We start from the raw sequence: 13,565 nt of genomic DNA on the forward strand, positions 1-13,565 counted from the left end.
TTTGCTAAATGTTAACAGGCAATGGAGAAACACGACTCAGATGAGGCATCTCAGTATCAGCAGTGGTCGTGGCAACAGTTATCCCCTCGAAACCTTGACCATAGAGTTAGAATTCCGACTGCCATCACACTTCATCGCTTGGTCCCTAAGGCTCCAACACCAACAACTAAACATACTTTCAAAGTAAGTCATTATATTTTTAAATTTTATTATATATATTTTGCAGGTATAACACAGTACCACCAACAAAATGAATAATTTCTACCTTAGTTGCAGTGAAAGCAATAGTGTTGAATGAAATAAAATGCCCCATTATAAAATACACCTCAGTGGCTTCCTTCAGCTTACATCTCCATGATGTAAAGGACACTGTGACAACACCAGACTTCTGGTAACAAGTCAGCATGCCCAGACAAGGATACATTATTGCAATCTAATGAATAAGAAATTTAGAAATACCGCATTCTTCCCTCCTTTAGATTGTTTGCTAATAATAAGTGAGCAGAGCAGATAAATATAATACTTCTCATCAATACACTAATTACTATGCTACATGATCTTAATCTCAGCCATAAAGATCAGGAGGCCTTGGTACCTGGGCAGACTTTCTGGGACTCTCTAGAAAAAGTGGATCATTGTCACTGTGTATTCCATATGGCTATTCACAATCTTGAGTTCTAGATGTCGTTGGGGAGGCCATCATTCTTGCCCCAATACTGTATGAGCTCGATTATCCAACACCTGCTAAACCAAATATATGGATTATCCAGCCAAAATCACCTATCGGACAATATTCTGGCAAAACTTCACCATATGCAGACAGAAATCTGGATAACTGGAGATTTGGTGGATAAAGCAGACTGGCATCGAGTCTAAGTCAAGTCTGGAGGATTTTCTGGCAAAATTTTTGCTATATCCGAACAGGAATCAAGATAACCGGAGATTAGGTTGCATCAGTGTTCAAGAACTACACATGTCTAGATTAACAGTATCAAACAAGAAGACAAACTAAAACAAAGTAGAAAGCTGAAGTTTCTGTTTTGAGTTATATTGCTGATTTATTGTGTTTGTGTATGTGGAAATTTGAATTATGCTGGTTGTAGGACAAATAATTGTGAATATGGTAATTTCTGTGGGAAGCCTTATCGGCTCCCTGAAGCTATCTCATTGATATAGTGCTATCCTATTTGAAGTCATCAGTCACAGAGTTCTTGTCTGGCACTGGGTACCAGTGCCAGAACTTGGCCTCCTCAGTTCATAGGCCAAGGAGTAATGGCCTATGAATAATTTACATTTAAAGTATATCATATGTGCCATTGTCCAGGGAAGGCACCCAGAAAGGTAGATGAAACAAAACAGACCCCTGTCTGGTTGAAAAATGCAACCTACATCCTCAAAAGAGCAAAAGAACCCCCACATAAAGAAAACAAACAAGCAACACTTTGTTCAACTAACCGCCCCGCTCGTTAGAACAATATGCCCCACGGCTCGAGTGAGCCCGGCTACCCAAGATTCAGTTCTTGACTGATGGTCCTGGCGGTCAGATGTCACCTCAGGCCTCAATTTTCTGTTTTGGGATTTTTGCCTTGTACGGCTGTCCCTGCACTTGTATGTGTGCTGGCCTGGCATTCCTGGGTACTGGAGCTGCATGCGTTTAGGGACACATTCAATAGGTGCTCCATGAATACTGCCATTGCATGGTCAGGGTTATCTTTTCTGGGGCATTCGGGAAACACTCCCAGTTAGAGTACTTCCTCGCTTGTGGTTGTCCTCGCTCTTAGGGTCAGGTGAGACTCATGGGCTTTCTATCTTGCTTTCTGCCTTGCTCCTGGCTGCACTGCAGCTTGCACAGTCTGCTTAACCTAAAGCTGTGCTGCGTTTATTGTGACATTGTGGCAGTGCACAGAAAATAAAGTGTTCCCACACCAATTTTTTTTTTATTTTTCTGGGGGGAGCCCCGTCGGCTCCCCAGAGCTTTACCGGCTGATATGCTAATGTCAGACTTTGGCATCAGTCATGTGTATGGAGTTCTAGGGCCTACCAGGGACCACGGCCAGAACCTGGCCCCCCTCAGAGAGGCAAGGGGAGCAATGGCCTATAGAAACCCCCGTGTGGTAGGAAGCATTCTATGTTTGCCATCGACCGGGTCAAGCATCCAGAAAGGTAAGCATTCCGAAAACAAACCCCTATTCTGGTGAAAATTGCTACCTAAAGCCGAACTAGTGAATAGAACTCTTCAACAGAAAACAAGGAAACTAGTATGACGTCATACGTCACCCGCGCCGCTGTCTGCGCAGCTCCCCCCTCCCTGGGAGGGGGAAGGGGGAGCCCCAGACCTCCCACGCCGGCTATCCACCCATCAGTTCTTCGGCTGATGCTATAGGCACCAGTTATGTGCTCCGGCTCCAGTGGTTGTTTCAGCACCGTACCTAGAGTGTGGTGTCTGTTTTCTAGGTGGTGCGTGAGCCGGGAGTGATTCTCCAGTACTCAGGCTGCATGCGCCTAGGGTTCCCTTCCCTAGGTGCCCTGTAAGTACTGCCCTTGGGGCTTGGGGCCACCTTCCACAAGTTCCTTGGGTCCTGCCCCTGCTTGGCCGTTTACTGCTTGGTTTTCGGCCGCTCTTTGTGTGCTCGGGTGTTCTGTCTCCCTTGTTCACCTTAGAGTAAGGGGCAATTTTTGCACTGGTGGGGCGCAGGGTACTGTGCAGCTTGTCTTTACCAATCATAGCGGCCGGCTCTGTTCCGCTTGGGTACGCTGTCCTCTTGCTGGGTATACTTTTTCTTTTTGTTTATCTACCTGGTGGGGGGGGGGGGTCTGCCTTCGTTCTTGCCCCTTGTGTCCTGAGTATTTTCTGGTGGTACCCCCTGCTAGGTCCCCATGAGTGTACACGTCCCGGGGGTTCAGCTCTTAGAAAGTTGTTTGGTAGCTTTGGGTGCCGGTTAGCAGTACCCTGCCTGGGATTACCTGAGCGTGAGTCCTCTTATAGTAAACGCTCGGGACCCTGGGAAACCCCTGGGGGCGCGCGGGTCCGATGGATGTGACGCCAGAGCCCCCCCTCGCTTCCAGCGAGTTTGAGGGTTGCTCTCACCCTTTGTCTCTGGGTGACTCTCTGTTTTGCCTCCGTCTGCTGCCTGTGGGGTCGGTGACACCTTCGACCCGGAGTCCTGCGAGTTTGGTTGCTCGTTGTGGCTCGGTTACCCAGTTGTGCTGACAAAGCGGGTGCGGGCAGCAGGGGCGTTGCACTTGAGCCTTGGTGATGGCAACGTTCTCGTGGTTTCCTCCCCGGTAGCCCCGGGGCTGCCCCGTTGTAGTTCGTTTTGGGACTTGGGGGTGTTGGTTGCTTTGGTTCCTTCCACGCCCCCTTGTCTTTCCCCTGGATCCCCCTTCCTGCCTGCATCCGGTTCCTTACTGTCTGTAGGTTCGGGGCGGGGTTTTTGGTGTTGAGACTCGGGCAGTCTCGGGAATTCCCCTTCCGGGGTAGTGACGGGGGCATTTGAGCCTGTTCCTCCAGCCGTGTTGTATGAGTCTGCCAGTGGGCTCCCTTCCTTAGTGTTTTCACGGCTGCCCCGGTTTTCTGGTACGGCCGGGGCTTTGGGGGAACGGCTCGGCCCCGGGGCCTGTCGTGTAGGTTCCCGGGGCTGGGGAGGGGCTGACTTGGGGGGGCCTTGGCCCCGTTGGACCCCGTGGGGGTTATTATCCCCCTCTAGGCGGGGCTTGTGGTTATACGGAGTGGGGTCTTTCCTCCTCACTCGCCGTACGTGCTGTTGGGCGTCGGCCCCTCCCCGGGCTCGGTTCCTTGGCCTTTGAGTCGGTTGGTTTCGTCCTGTGGGTGGATGTTTCCTCCCACCCTTTTTTGGGACGGTGTTTTCGTCATGTTTCCCCGTTCGATGGGGTTCTACGTGACTTCTGATCTCGGGTGCACCTGCGCCTTTGTGTGCCTTCGGGACTAGTGTTGGCTTCTGTGTTCTCGAGGGTTTGGGAAGGTTTTTCACTACTTCCCGCATTATTGGAACGTCTGTCGGCTCTTCGTCCTTGTCGGCGTTTTGGGCTACTTGTGAGCCGGTTGGGCTACTTGTAGCTCTGTTGGGCTGCTTGTCGCTCTGTTGGGCTACTTGTCGCCCTGTTGGGCTACTTGTCACCCTGTTGGGCTACTTGTCGCACTGTTGGGCTACTTGTCGCCCGGTTTGGTTCCTTTTTGGGCTCTTTGCTTCTTTGGCCGGTTTTATTGTTCCTGTTTCCTCTTTTGGCTACTTTTCTAGTGCAGTAGTCCTGGTTGGCGCCTTCCAGCAGAAAGGGTTGTGCGGTTCGGCCAGCGTGTCATGCGCATGCGCCGTGGAGTTTGTTTTGGTCTGGGCAGTGTTTCAGCGCTGGTGTTTTGAGCCCTTTTTGCTACGGTGCTTCACCTCTCGTTCTTCTCCCTGGCTGCGGTATGTGCCCCTTCGCTCTGGGGGTGTCCTGGTTCCCAGTTGTGGGGAGGACACCGTGGTTTTCCCTGTGTCATGGGTGTGGGCCTGCCTCCTTTGCCTCTCCCTGCTCTCCTGCGGGTTTGGCAAGGTCCGGCTCTGGCGTCTTCACCTGGCGGTGCTCCCAGGTTCTTCTGGGCACGGTTGAGTCGTGTCAAGTTCGTGCCACCGTTCACCAGGTGAGTTTCTGTGGTCTGGCGTCTTTGGGCCGGGCGCTGGATGCGGTGTTGTTTATATACCTGTCTTTATTTAGGTATATTTTTGTACGACTGAGACCGTTCACACACCAGTGACTGTCCCTTTTTCAACCCTTCCTGCCCCCCTCATGTGCATGTCCAACCCATGCTAGAGTCATTCAGGGGACCCACCTTTTTTCATGTTGTGAGGTGTGGGGGTTGTAGGGTTGGTTCTGTACTCACCTGGTAAGGCTCCTGGCTGTGCTTGCAGGGTTTGAGCTCTGGCTCTTGGGTCCCGCCTATCTGGTAGTACTTGCGGGATAGTACCAGTGGAGCGCAGTGGGGCTATTGGCACAATTGGGGAACACTGTATTACCATCAGAGGTCTGTGCTTGTTACACGACCTCCTTGCGAGCATAAGCCTTCTTGCTGGTTCGTCCGTGGACTTCCAGGGCACACTAGCCTGTTTTCGTATCGCAGTTCCGGCCCATCCTGGTTGTGGAGGTCTGTGGGCCGGCGGGCCGCTCCTAGCAGCTGCCTGGTGGGCCACCCTCTGGCCGGTCTAGCCTGGCCTTGGGCCGGGCTTGGGGTGTAAAAGAGCTCCCAGTACCCCATCCAGCAGGTATCGAGCGGGGTTTCTCCGCCGTCGGTCGCCTGGTGCAGGTTTCTGGGCCCTGCTGGGTTTTGTCGTGTCTCCGTTGGCCCTGTCTGGGGTCTGCCTGCTCCGTTTCTCTGCCTTTGCAGAAGGGAGTTGCTATTTACATGTTGCATGTTGCAGTGGTGCCTGTTGCTGCTGCTGCACGTGTGCATTTGTACCGTGTTTCACGGTGGCGTGTCCTTGTTCCTGTGTCCGGTTGTGGTGTGGCATTTTGCTGTTTTGTGCCTGGGGATTGCGTGGGGGTTTTCTGTCCCTGCCTGATTGTCCACCCCTGGTTGTTTTCCTGGGGTTTTTGTGCTTCTGCTCTTTCTTCCTGCCTCCTCTGCAGCAGGGGTGTTCTGCGTGTGTTCTTGGGCGTTTTTCAGCCTGTCCTGTGATGTGCTTCTTTGTCTCGGTCTATTGCAGTTGTTCGTACCCCTTGGTTCGGGTACTGTTCTGGCGGCGACCCTTCCACCTTCTTTGGTTTCCTGGCTTGCCCTGCCGGTTTTTTTTTTTTTTTGGGTCTTGCGATGTCTCGCGTCGGACCCGTTGTTTCTGAACTCCTGGCGGGCTTGCATGTTTTGGGGAGTTTTTCTGTTCGGCAGACGTTCCATCTCCTTATGCCGCCTGGGTTTCGGTGGTCGCGCCCGAGATTTTCCCGCGGCTCCGCCTTTTCCTGGGCTCGGAAGGGCCTTGTCGGGGCTGCTTATGTTCTGCCTCACGGTCTCGCCTCCGGTTGGTGGTCGGGTGGCTTCGTGGTAGGTGTCCCACCTGCGTGCTTCTCTTGGCAGCAGTATGGGGTATTTTGGCGGTCCTTCCTTTTCCTGTCCCTTCTTCGGTGGTTACTCTTGTTAGCTTGGTTTACTCTCGGCTTGGTTTTCTGGTGGGGGGTTGGGGGCTGTCGTCTTGCCACATACTGTCGCCTCTTTTCGTGCGGCGCTGGCGGAGCCGGCGGAGCTGCTTCAGCTTGCTTTCGGTCTTGGTGTTGCTTCTGCACCGTTAGTAAGCTGTCTTGTGCGTCGTTTCACCTCCGGCCTGTTCGTGCGCCGTTTGCACCATCCTGGTCTCTGGTCAGCGTGCTCTGTCTTCTCCTTGGTTGGTAGTGCCAATTCGGTTCCGGTGTTTTTTTTCGTCGACTCTTTCCTTTTGGCCTTTGCCACTGGAGGTCGAGTCGCTGAGTTTTCTTGCTCCTTCGGTTTTAGCGTTTTGGTTGTTCGGTGGCAGCAGTCTCCATCTTTTCTGGCGCAGGGTGGGGCTGCTGCGTTCTGGAGGGGTCCAGGGTTGTTGGTGCTTCGTTGGTCGGGCCAGGGGGTGTGTCGTGTTTTGTGTTCAGTGGTGGCCCTCCGCTGTTGTTTGCGTGCCACGGCATTTGGGTTCAGAGCGCGTTTTGCGTTGATCCAGTCCTGTTCTTCCCGGTTTGCGGGTGATGGTGTTCTGGGTGGTCAGCCATGTTCTTGTGGCTAAGCTGCCTGTGTTCTTCCCTCATGCCTGTGGCGTTCGTGGCTTCGCTGCTCTCGCTGCCGTCTGGGCGACGTGGCCTTGCGATCTTTCAGGCATGGCTTTTTGGTGTTCGTGTGGGGGCCCTTGCTGCTCGTTGTTCTCGTGTTGTTCCCGGGGCTTTTCGGGGCTGTGGTGCCTTGGGTTGGCGTTTGCTGCCGGTTGTCTCGCTTCCGTGGGGGGTGCGTGGTGTCCGCCTCCCGGTTCTGTCCCTTTGACCTTCCTCTGTGGGTAGTTAGCTCCAGGGAGCCGACGGGGCTCCCCCCAGAAAACCAGCGTTGAATGTAATGAAACGCCATTTTCTGGGTGAGACCCGGAGGCTCCCCGGCAACCCTCCCTCCCTCCGGTCGGCGGTTTTTCGCGTGTTTTGACATCCAGCCTCAGAACTGATGGGTGGATAGCCGGCGTGGGAGGTCTGGGGCTCCCCCTTCCCCCTCCCGGGGAGGGGGGAGCTGCGCAGACAGCGGCGCGGTGACGTATGATGTCATACTAGTTTCCTTGTTTTCTGTTGAAGAGTTCTATCCACTAGTTCGGCTTTAGATAGCAATTTTCACCAGAATAGGGGTTTGTTTTGGAATGCTTACCTTTCTGGATGCTTGACCCGGTCGATGGCAGACATAGAATGCTTCCTACCACACTGGGCTTTCTATAGGCCATTGCTCCCCTTGCCTCTCTGAGGGGGCCAGGTTCTGGCCGTGGTCCCCGGTAGGCCCTAGAACTCCATACACATGACTGATGCCAAAGTCTGACATTAGCATATCAGCCAGTAAAGCTCCGGGGAGCCTCCGGGTCTCACCCAGAAAATGGGGTTTCATTACATTCAATGCTTTTTTTTTTTGTAAATTGTTAAAATCCCTTCCCTGAACATGTACATGTAAGAATAAATATAAAAACAACTTACTTCGGGTGTGGTGACCTGGAGAAGTTGCGACGTGACAATGCTTTCAATGCTTTCTAATTACTTTTTGTTATCGTATCTGATGCACATTTGTGTCCTTTACGATATGTACACAGTAGAACGTTCATAATGTTCCAAGGAACTGTGATATTTGTGTCACTAATGTGTCCACAAAAAGTTTGTAGTGCTGCAATACTGTATTACTTGCTCAATATTCAATTTATTTACACTATATCTTGAGGTTATCTTGAGATGATTTTGGGGCATTTTTTAGTGTCCCCGCGGCCCGGTCCTCGACTAGGCCTCCACCCCCAGGAAGCAGCCCGTGACAGCTGGCTAACACCCAGGTACCTATTTTACTGCTAGGTAACAGGGGCATAGGGTGAAAAAAACTTGCCCATTGTTTCTCGCCGGCGCCCGGGATCGAACCCGGGACCACAGGATCACAAGTCCAGTGTGCTGTCCGCTCGGCAGACCGGCTCCCTATATACACTCAAACACACTATATACACAGTCACACACTATATTACACACTCAATACTTTGGAAGTGAGTGATAATCAGTCAGTGATAATCAGAAGCAGTCCATGATACACAGAGCGACTTTGCACTCGATGCACCGGGAACACAGATTTTCGCTTCCCATTTTTTTGTTCAGTGTGCTTGCAAACAATGCACTCACGTACACCCTTGGCTTTAGTTCCTGTAGGTGGTATGTAGCCAAGCATGTGAAGCATAAGGTAGTCTTGAAAAGATCTAAGAAACGATCAGTGTTTAAGGTAGGATTGAAAAGATCTAGAAAAAGATCGATGTGTAAGGTTATCTTGAAAAGATCTAGGAAAAGATCAATGACAAAATTCTGTCTTGTTATCACTTATATCTTCACCTGTATATGGGAAAGTGGGTGCAACACCTACCTCGAGTATTGTTGGGTGGCACAGTGCAATGGCTAAACTATCATGAGGGGGCCAATATTTCTGCTTGTTGGTTGTTGTGGGGTTTCTGGGCTTTATTGTGTTTTTCATTTTTTTTGGCGTTTTAGCCTCTTTCGTGGAGGAGTCTTGCCTAACTCCTCATTAGGCTATGCTTATGGTGTGGTGGTGGTACTCCTCTGTTGCCCCCAATGCTTTACACTGGCTGATTGCGATCAGTTTGCCTGCATTAGCAGGGTTTACTGGCTTAGCTGGCCCCAGTGTCTGGGCTTCATGTAGGGCTCATTCACCGTACGGACCCCTGTGAGCTCAGTTGTACCATGGATACTTCTCCCGAGCCCACTCTCGCCTTGTGTGACTTTGAGGATTGTTAGTTGCCCCTGCCTCAGGGAGACAATGCAGCCATGCTGCCTGTTGGATCGGGGACACTTCCGACCCAGAGTCTTGCAGGACTTATTCCCCACTTGTGTTTCAATTTACTCATCCTTTGTCTGATATTCTTTGGGACCAGGCAGCTGCCACATTGCATGAATGGTTCTCTGTATTGAAACGGGCCCGGTTGGTTGCTTGTTTGGAAGCCCCAGAGCTGCCCTGCTTGGGTTTTAGGGACTCGGATTTGGGTGCTTTAGTCGCTTCGGCCATGGTTCAGGCCTTGTGCCTCTCTCCTCGGTCTTGTGCCTCCTCTTCCTTCCCAGGTGGGCATGGTTAGCCCTGCTCTTTTCCCCCTGCTTCCAGCTCCCAAATGTCTGAGGATTTTGGAGTCGGGGCAGTGTTTAGCTCGTAGTGAGGCTTGGGTGGCTTCGGGGGATGCCCCCTTCTGATACAGGTGCGAAGGTGGTTGAGTCTCCCTTTTCCACTGATGCTTCTGAGTCGACCCAGCAGACTCCCTTCTTTGAAGCCTTTCTTCTGTACTCTGCCTTTGCGTCTGGGTTGGTAGGCGTGGATGAGGGCTCTGCCCCGTGACCTTTGTTTCTTGGGGTTAGGGCTCAGTGGGAAGGTGAAGGGGGAAGTCTGAGTGGAGCTCTTGGGTTCCATTTGACCTTGCTTGTGCCCTCTGCACAAGGGGCTTCTTCTCCAGGAGAGGGGGATTTTTACACCCTCTTTCCCTTTATGAGTTTGAGTTGGCTGGGGCTCCCCCCTGGGTTCGTTTTCGCGTGCCTTTGGGTTCCTCGGATTCGTCTTTCTGGAGGTTTTCCTCTCAGATTTCCCCTGTGGGGGTTTGGGAGGCTCTCAGTGCTTACCTTCTGTAGGACCCGGTTTACATCTTGGTGATTTCTCCGGCTTCCTTTGAGTTTGGCTCCTCTTCCCCATATTGGGTGCGTTACGAGGTCCCAGAGTCTTCCTGGCTGTCCCTCCTCCTCTCTTGGGGCTTGGCGTAGCTTTTGTCTTACTCACGCTCTTAAGTGGCGGATGTTTCCATGGTGTTGCAGATGTTTTCTGGGGGGAGCCCCGTCGGCTCCCCGGAGCTATCCCAGGCTGATATGCTAATGTCAGACTTTGGCATCAGTCATGTGTATGGAGTTCTTAGGCCTACCGGGGACCACGGCCAGAACCGGGCCCCCTCAGAGAGGCAAGGGGAGCAATGGCCTATAGAAGCCCCCGTGTAGTTGGAAGCATTCTATGTCTGCCATCGACCGGAACAGGCACCCAGAAAGGTAAGCGCCCCAAAACAAACCCCTATTCTGGTTAAAATTGCTACCTAATATCGAACTAGTGGATAGAACTCCCCAACCGAAAACAAGCAAATTAGTGTGACGTCACACACTGCCGCGCCGCTGTCTGCGCAGCTCCCCCCTCCCCGGGAGGGGGAAGGGGGAGCCCCAGACCCCCCGCGCCGGCTACCCACACCTCAGTTCTTGAGGCTGATGCTATTGGCGGTGGTCGTGTGCTCTGGCTCCGGTGTCGCTACTGCACTGTGCTTTGAGTGTGGTGTTAGTTTTGTGGGTGCGAGAGCCAGGAGTTATCTTCAGTACTCGGGCTGCATGCGCCTAGGGCTGCCTTCCCTAGGTGCCCTGTAAGTACTGCCCTTGGGGCTTGGGGCCACCTTCCACAGGCTCCTCGGGGTCTGCCTCTGCTGGTCCGTTTTACCTTTCGGTTTTTCGGCCGCCTGTTGGGCTCTTGGGTGTTCTGTTCTCCCTTGTTACCGGCAGGTAAGAGGCAGTTTGCACTGGTAGGGGCGCAGGGTGCTGCTCAGCTTGTAATTCCCGACATCGCGGCCGGCTCTGTTCCTTGGGGTTCGCTGTCCTCTTGCGGGGTTTTGTTTTTCTTTTTGTTTTTGCCTGGTGGGGGGTTCTGTCATTTTATTCAGTTTGTTTTTGCCCTTCCACTGTTCTCCTCGGTGGCGCCCCCTGCTAGGTCCCCGTGAGTGTACACGTCCCTGGGGTTCAGCTTTAGAAGTTTGCTTGGTAGTTTTGGGCGCCGGTTTGCAGCACCCTGCCTGGGACTACCTGAGCGCGAGTCCTCTTAAAGTAAACGCTCAGGACCCTGGGAATCCCCTAGGGGGCGCGTGGGTCCGATGGATGTGACCCCGGAGTCCCCACTCGCTGTGTGCGAGTTTGAGGGTTGCTCGGTCCCCTTGTCTCAGGGTGACCCTCATTGTTTTTGCCTCTGCCACGCTGCCTGTTGGGTCGGTGATACTTTCGACCCTGAGTCCTGTGAGTGTTGCTGCTTGCTTGTGACTCAATTTACCCAATCCTCTGATGATTCTCTTCGGGTACAGGCGGCACGTGCGTTGCAGTCTAGGTTTCGTCTGTTGCAACGCGCTCGGTTGGTTGCTTCCCCGGATGCCCCGGGGCTGCCCCGCTTTGCTTTTCGAGACCCGGACTTGGGGGTGGGGGTCGCTTCGATCCTGGTTCAGTCCGCACCTCCTCGTCCTTCCCCTTCTGTTCGTTCTGGTCCCCCGCCCCTGCTTCCGGCCCCGAAGCGTCTGAGGGTTTCGGGGTCGGAGCAGGGGTTACTTGATCTCGAGACTCGGGCAGCTTCGGGGGTTGCCCCTTCCGGGGGGGCGGCAGAGGCATTCGAGTCTTGTCTCCCGGCCGAAGCTTCAGGGTCTGACCAGTGGGCCCCCCTTCCTCCAGCTTTTCCGGCTGCTCCGTCCTTGTCTTGTGGGGTCGGGGCTTGGGGAGAGGACTCGGCCTCGGGTCCTGTGGTGACGGACCTCGAGGCTGGGGAGGGGCTGACTTGGGGGCCTTGGGCCCCGCTGGACCCCGCCTGGGTTTTTCTTCCCACTGAGCGGGGCTTATTGTTACAAGGAGTGGGGTTTTCTTTCCCCCCCTCTGCGTACGAGTTGGATTTGGTGTCGGCCCCTCCCCGGGTACGGTTCCGTGTTCCCCCGGGTACGTCGGTTCCGTCCTTCCGGAGGTTTTCGGCTTATCGCATCCAACCTGGTGTGGTGCGAGCGGCCTTTGCAGCTTACCTCCTGCGTGACCCGGATTATGCCTCGGAAATGGATCCGTCCACGTTCAGGTTTGGGACTTCGTTCCCTTTCTGGCTCCGTTACGAGGTTCCGGAGTCATCCTGGCTAGCAGACTGCCCCTTGTTTGGTCTGGATTCCTGGCATTCCTTCTGTCGTTCCCGCACGCTGGAGTGGCGGGAAGCTTCCACGGTGCTTCAGGTTTTCCTGGGGGGTGAACTTGAGTACCTGAATGAGTGCTTGTTTGCCCCTGCCCTTCCCCGCGATGTGGGCGTTATTCAGCTCCATGTGCAGGTTCCCTCCCTTTCGGCGGCGCTCGTGGCGGAGGACTTGCGCGCTCGGGGCCTTTTGTGTTCGGCCTTGCGGTTCTTTTCCCTCCTGGAGCTGTCTTCGGATTGGCTCGTGGAGGATGTGGGGACGCTTGGGTCCGTCCCGGGGTCCGGCACCTTGTCCTCGGCTGCGCGTTCGTCGGCTGCCTTGTTGAAGCTGTTCACGCCGATTTTGCGGGATGCGGTTTCCCTGTTCTATGCTTCCCGTCTCGCGTGTCGGCAGGCGGTGCTGGGTTCCTCCGTGGAATCTGCTTGGGCTCTGGCTCTTAGGCGTTCTTCACCTTTTTGTCCTCTCCTGTTTGGGGAGTCGGCCGTGGCGCAGTTTATTCAGGCTGCGTCGGCGGCTTGTCGTCCGATGTCGGACTTGTTGGTTTTCCGGGGGTCCCGGGGTGGGTCTTCCCGGAAAGGTCGTGCCAGGGCTCGGGGTTCCTCTCGTCGTGGTAGGCCTCTGGTGTCAGGTTTGGGGTTGGCTCCTCCTGCGGACCCTCCCTCGTCTGGTCGGCGCGGTGTTCGCGCTGTGCGGGGTTCTGGGTCTCGTAAGGGTCGCCGGCCCTTTCGCGGTTTGCCCCTTTGACGGGGCGATGGGGGGGCGGCTTGCGCTGTTCGCCCGCGCCTGGTCCCACGATTCGTGGGCCTTTCGGGTCGTGTCTCGCGGCCTGCGGTGGCGTTGGGTGGCCCCTCCCCCCTTTGGGGGGTCGGGGCTGGCGGGGCAGGCTTCTTCCCCTGCGCTCTGTCGAGTCGTCTTGGAGTGGGTACGCTTGGGCGTCGTCGAAACGACGTCGTCCCTCAGATGGGTTTCCCGTCTGTTTCCGGTTCCGAAACGGGACTGCGCGGACCTGCGGTTCATTCTGGACTTGTCCCGTCTGAACCCCTGGGTTCATTGCCCCTCCTTTCGGATGACTACGCTGTCTCAGGTTCGGCTCCTCTTGGAGCCGGGTGCTTGGATGGTGTCCCTGGACCTCCGGGACGCTTATTGGCATGTCCCGATTCATCCGCGGTTCAGGGACTGGCTCGGTTTTGTAGTGGGGCGTCTGAGTTACCGCTTTCGTTGTCTCCCGTTCGGGTTGAACCTGGCACCTCGCGTGTTCACACGCCTTACACGGGTTGTGGTGGCTCGTTTGCGTCTCCTAGGTGTTCGGGTGTTGGCCTACCTCGACGACTGGCTGGTTTGGGCTCCCAGCCAGTCAGCTTGCTTGCTAGCCAGGGATTTGGTTCTTTCCCA

The 13,565-nt window shown here is 54.4% G+C and overlaps 1 protein-coding gene across 1 annotated transcript in view; it reads left to right on the forward strand.

Annotated features, from left to right (window-relative positions):
• Positions 1-13,565, forward strand: part of LOC123757283 (uncharacterized) — a 255,142-nt gene that overhangs the window by 22,763 nt on the left and 218,814 nt on the right. The window contains 1 exon segment of the mRNA XM_069323847.1: positions 19-183. Coding sequence (XP_069179948.1) covers positions 22-183 — 162 coding nt within the window. The 5' untranslated portion in view covers positions 19-21.

This window comes from Procambarus clarkii, chromosome 13 (assembly GCF_040958095.1).
Source record: "Procambarus clarkii isolate CNS0578487 chromosome 13, FALCON_Pclarkii_2.0, whole genome shotgun sequence".
Taxonomy (NCBI): domain Eukaryota; kingdom Metazoa; phylum Arthropoda; class Malacostraca; order Decapoda; family Cambaridae; genus Procambarus; species Procambarus clarkii.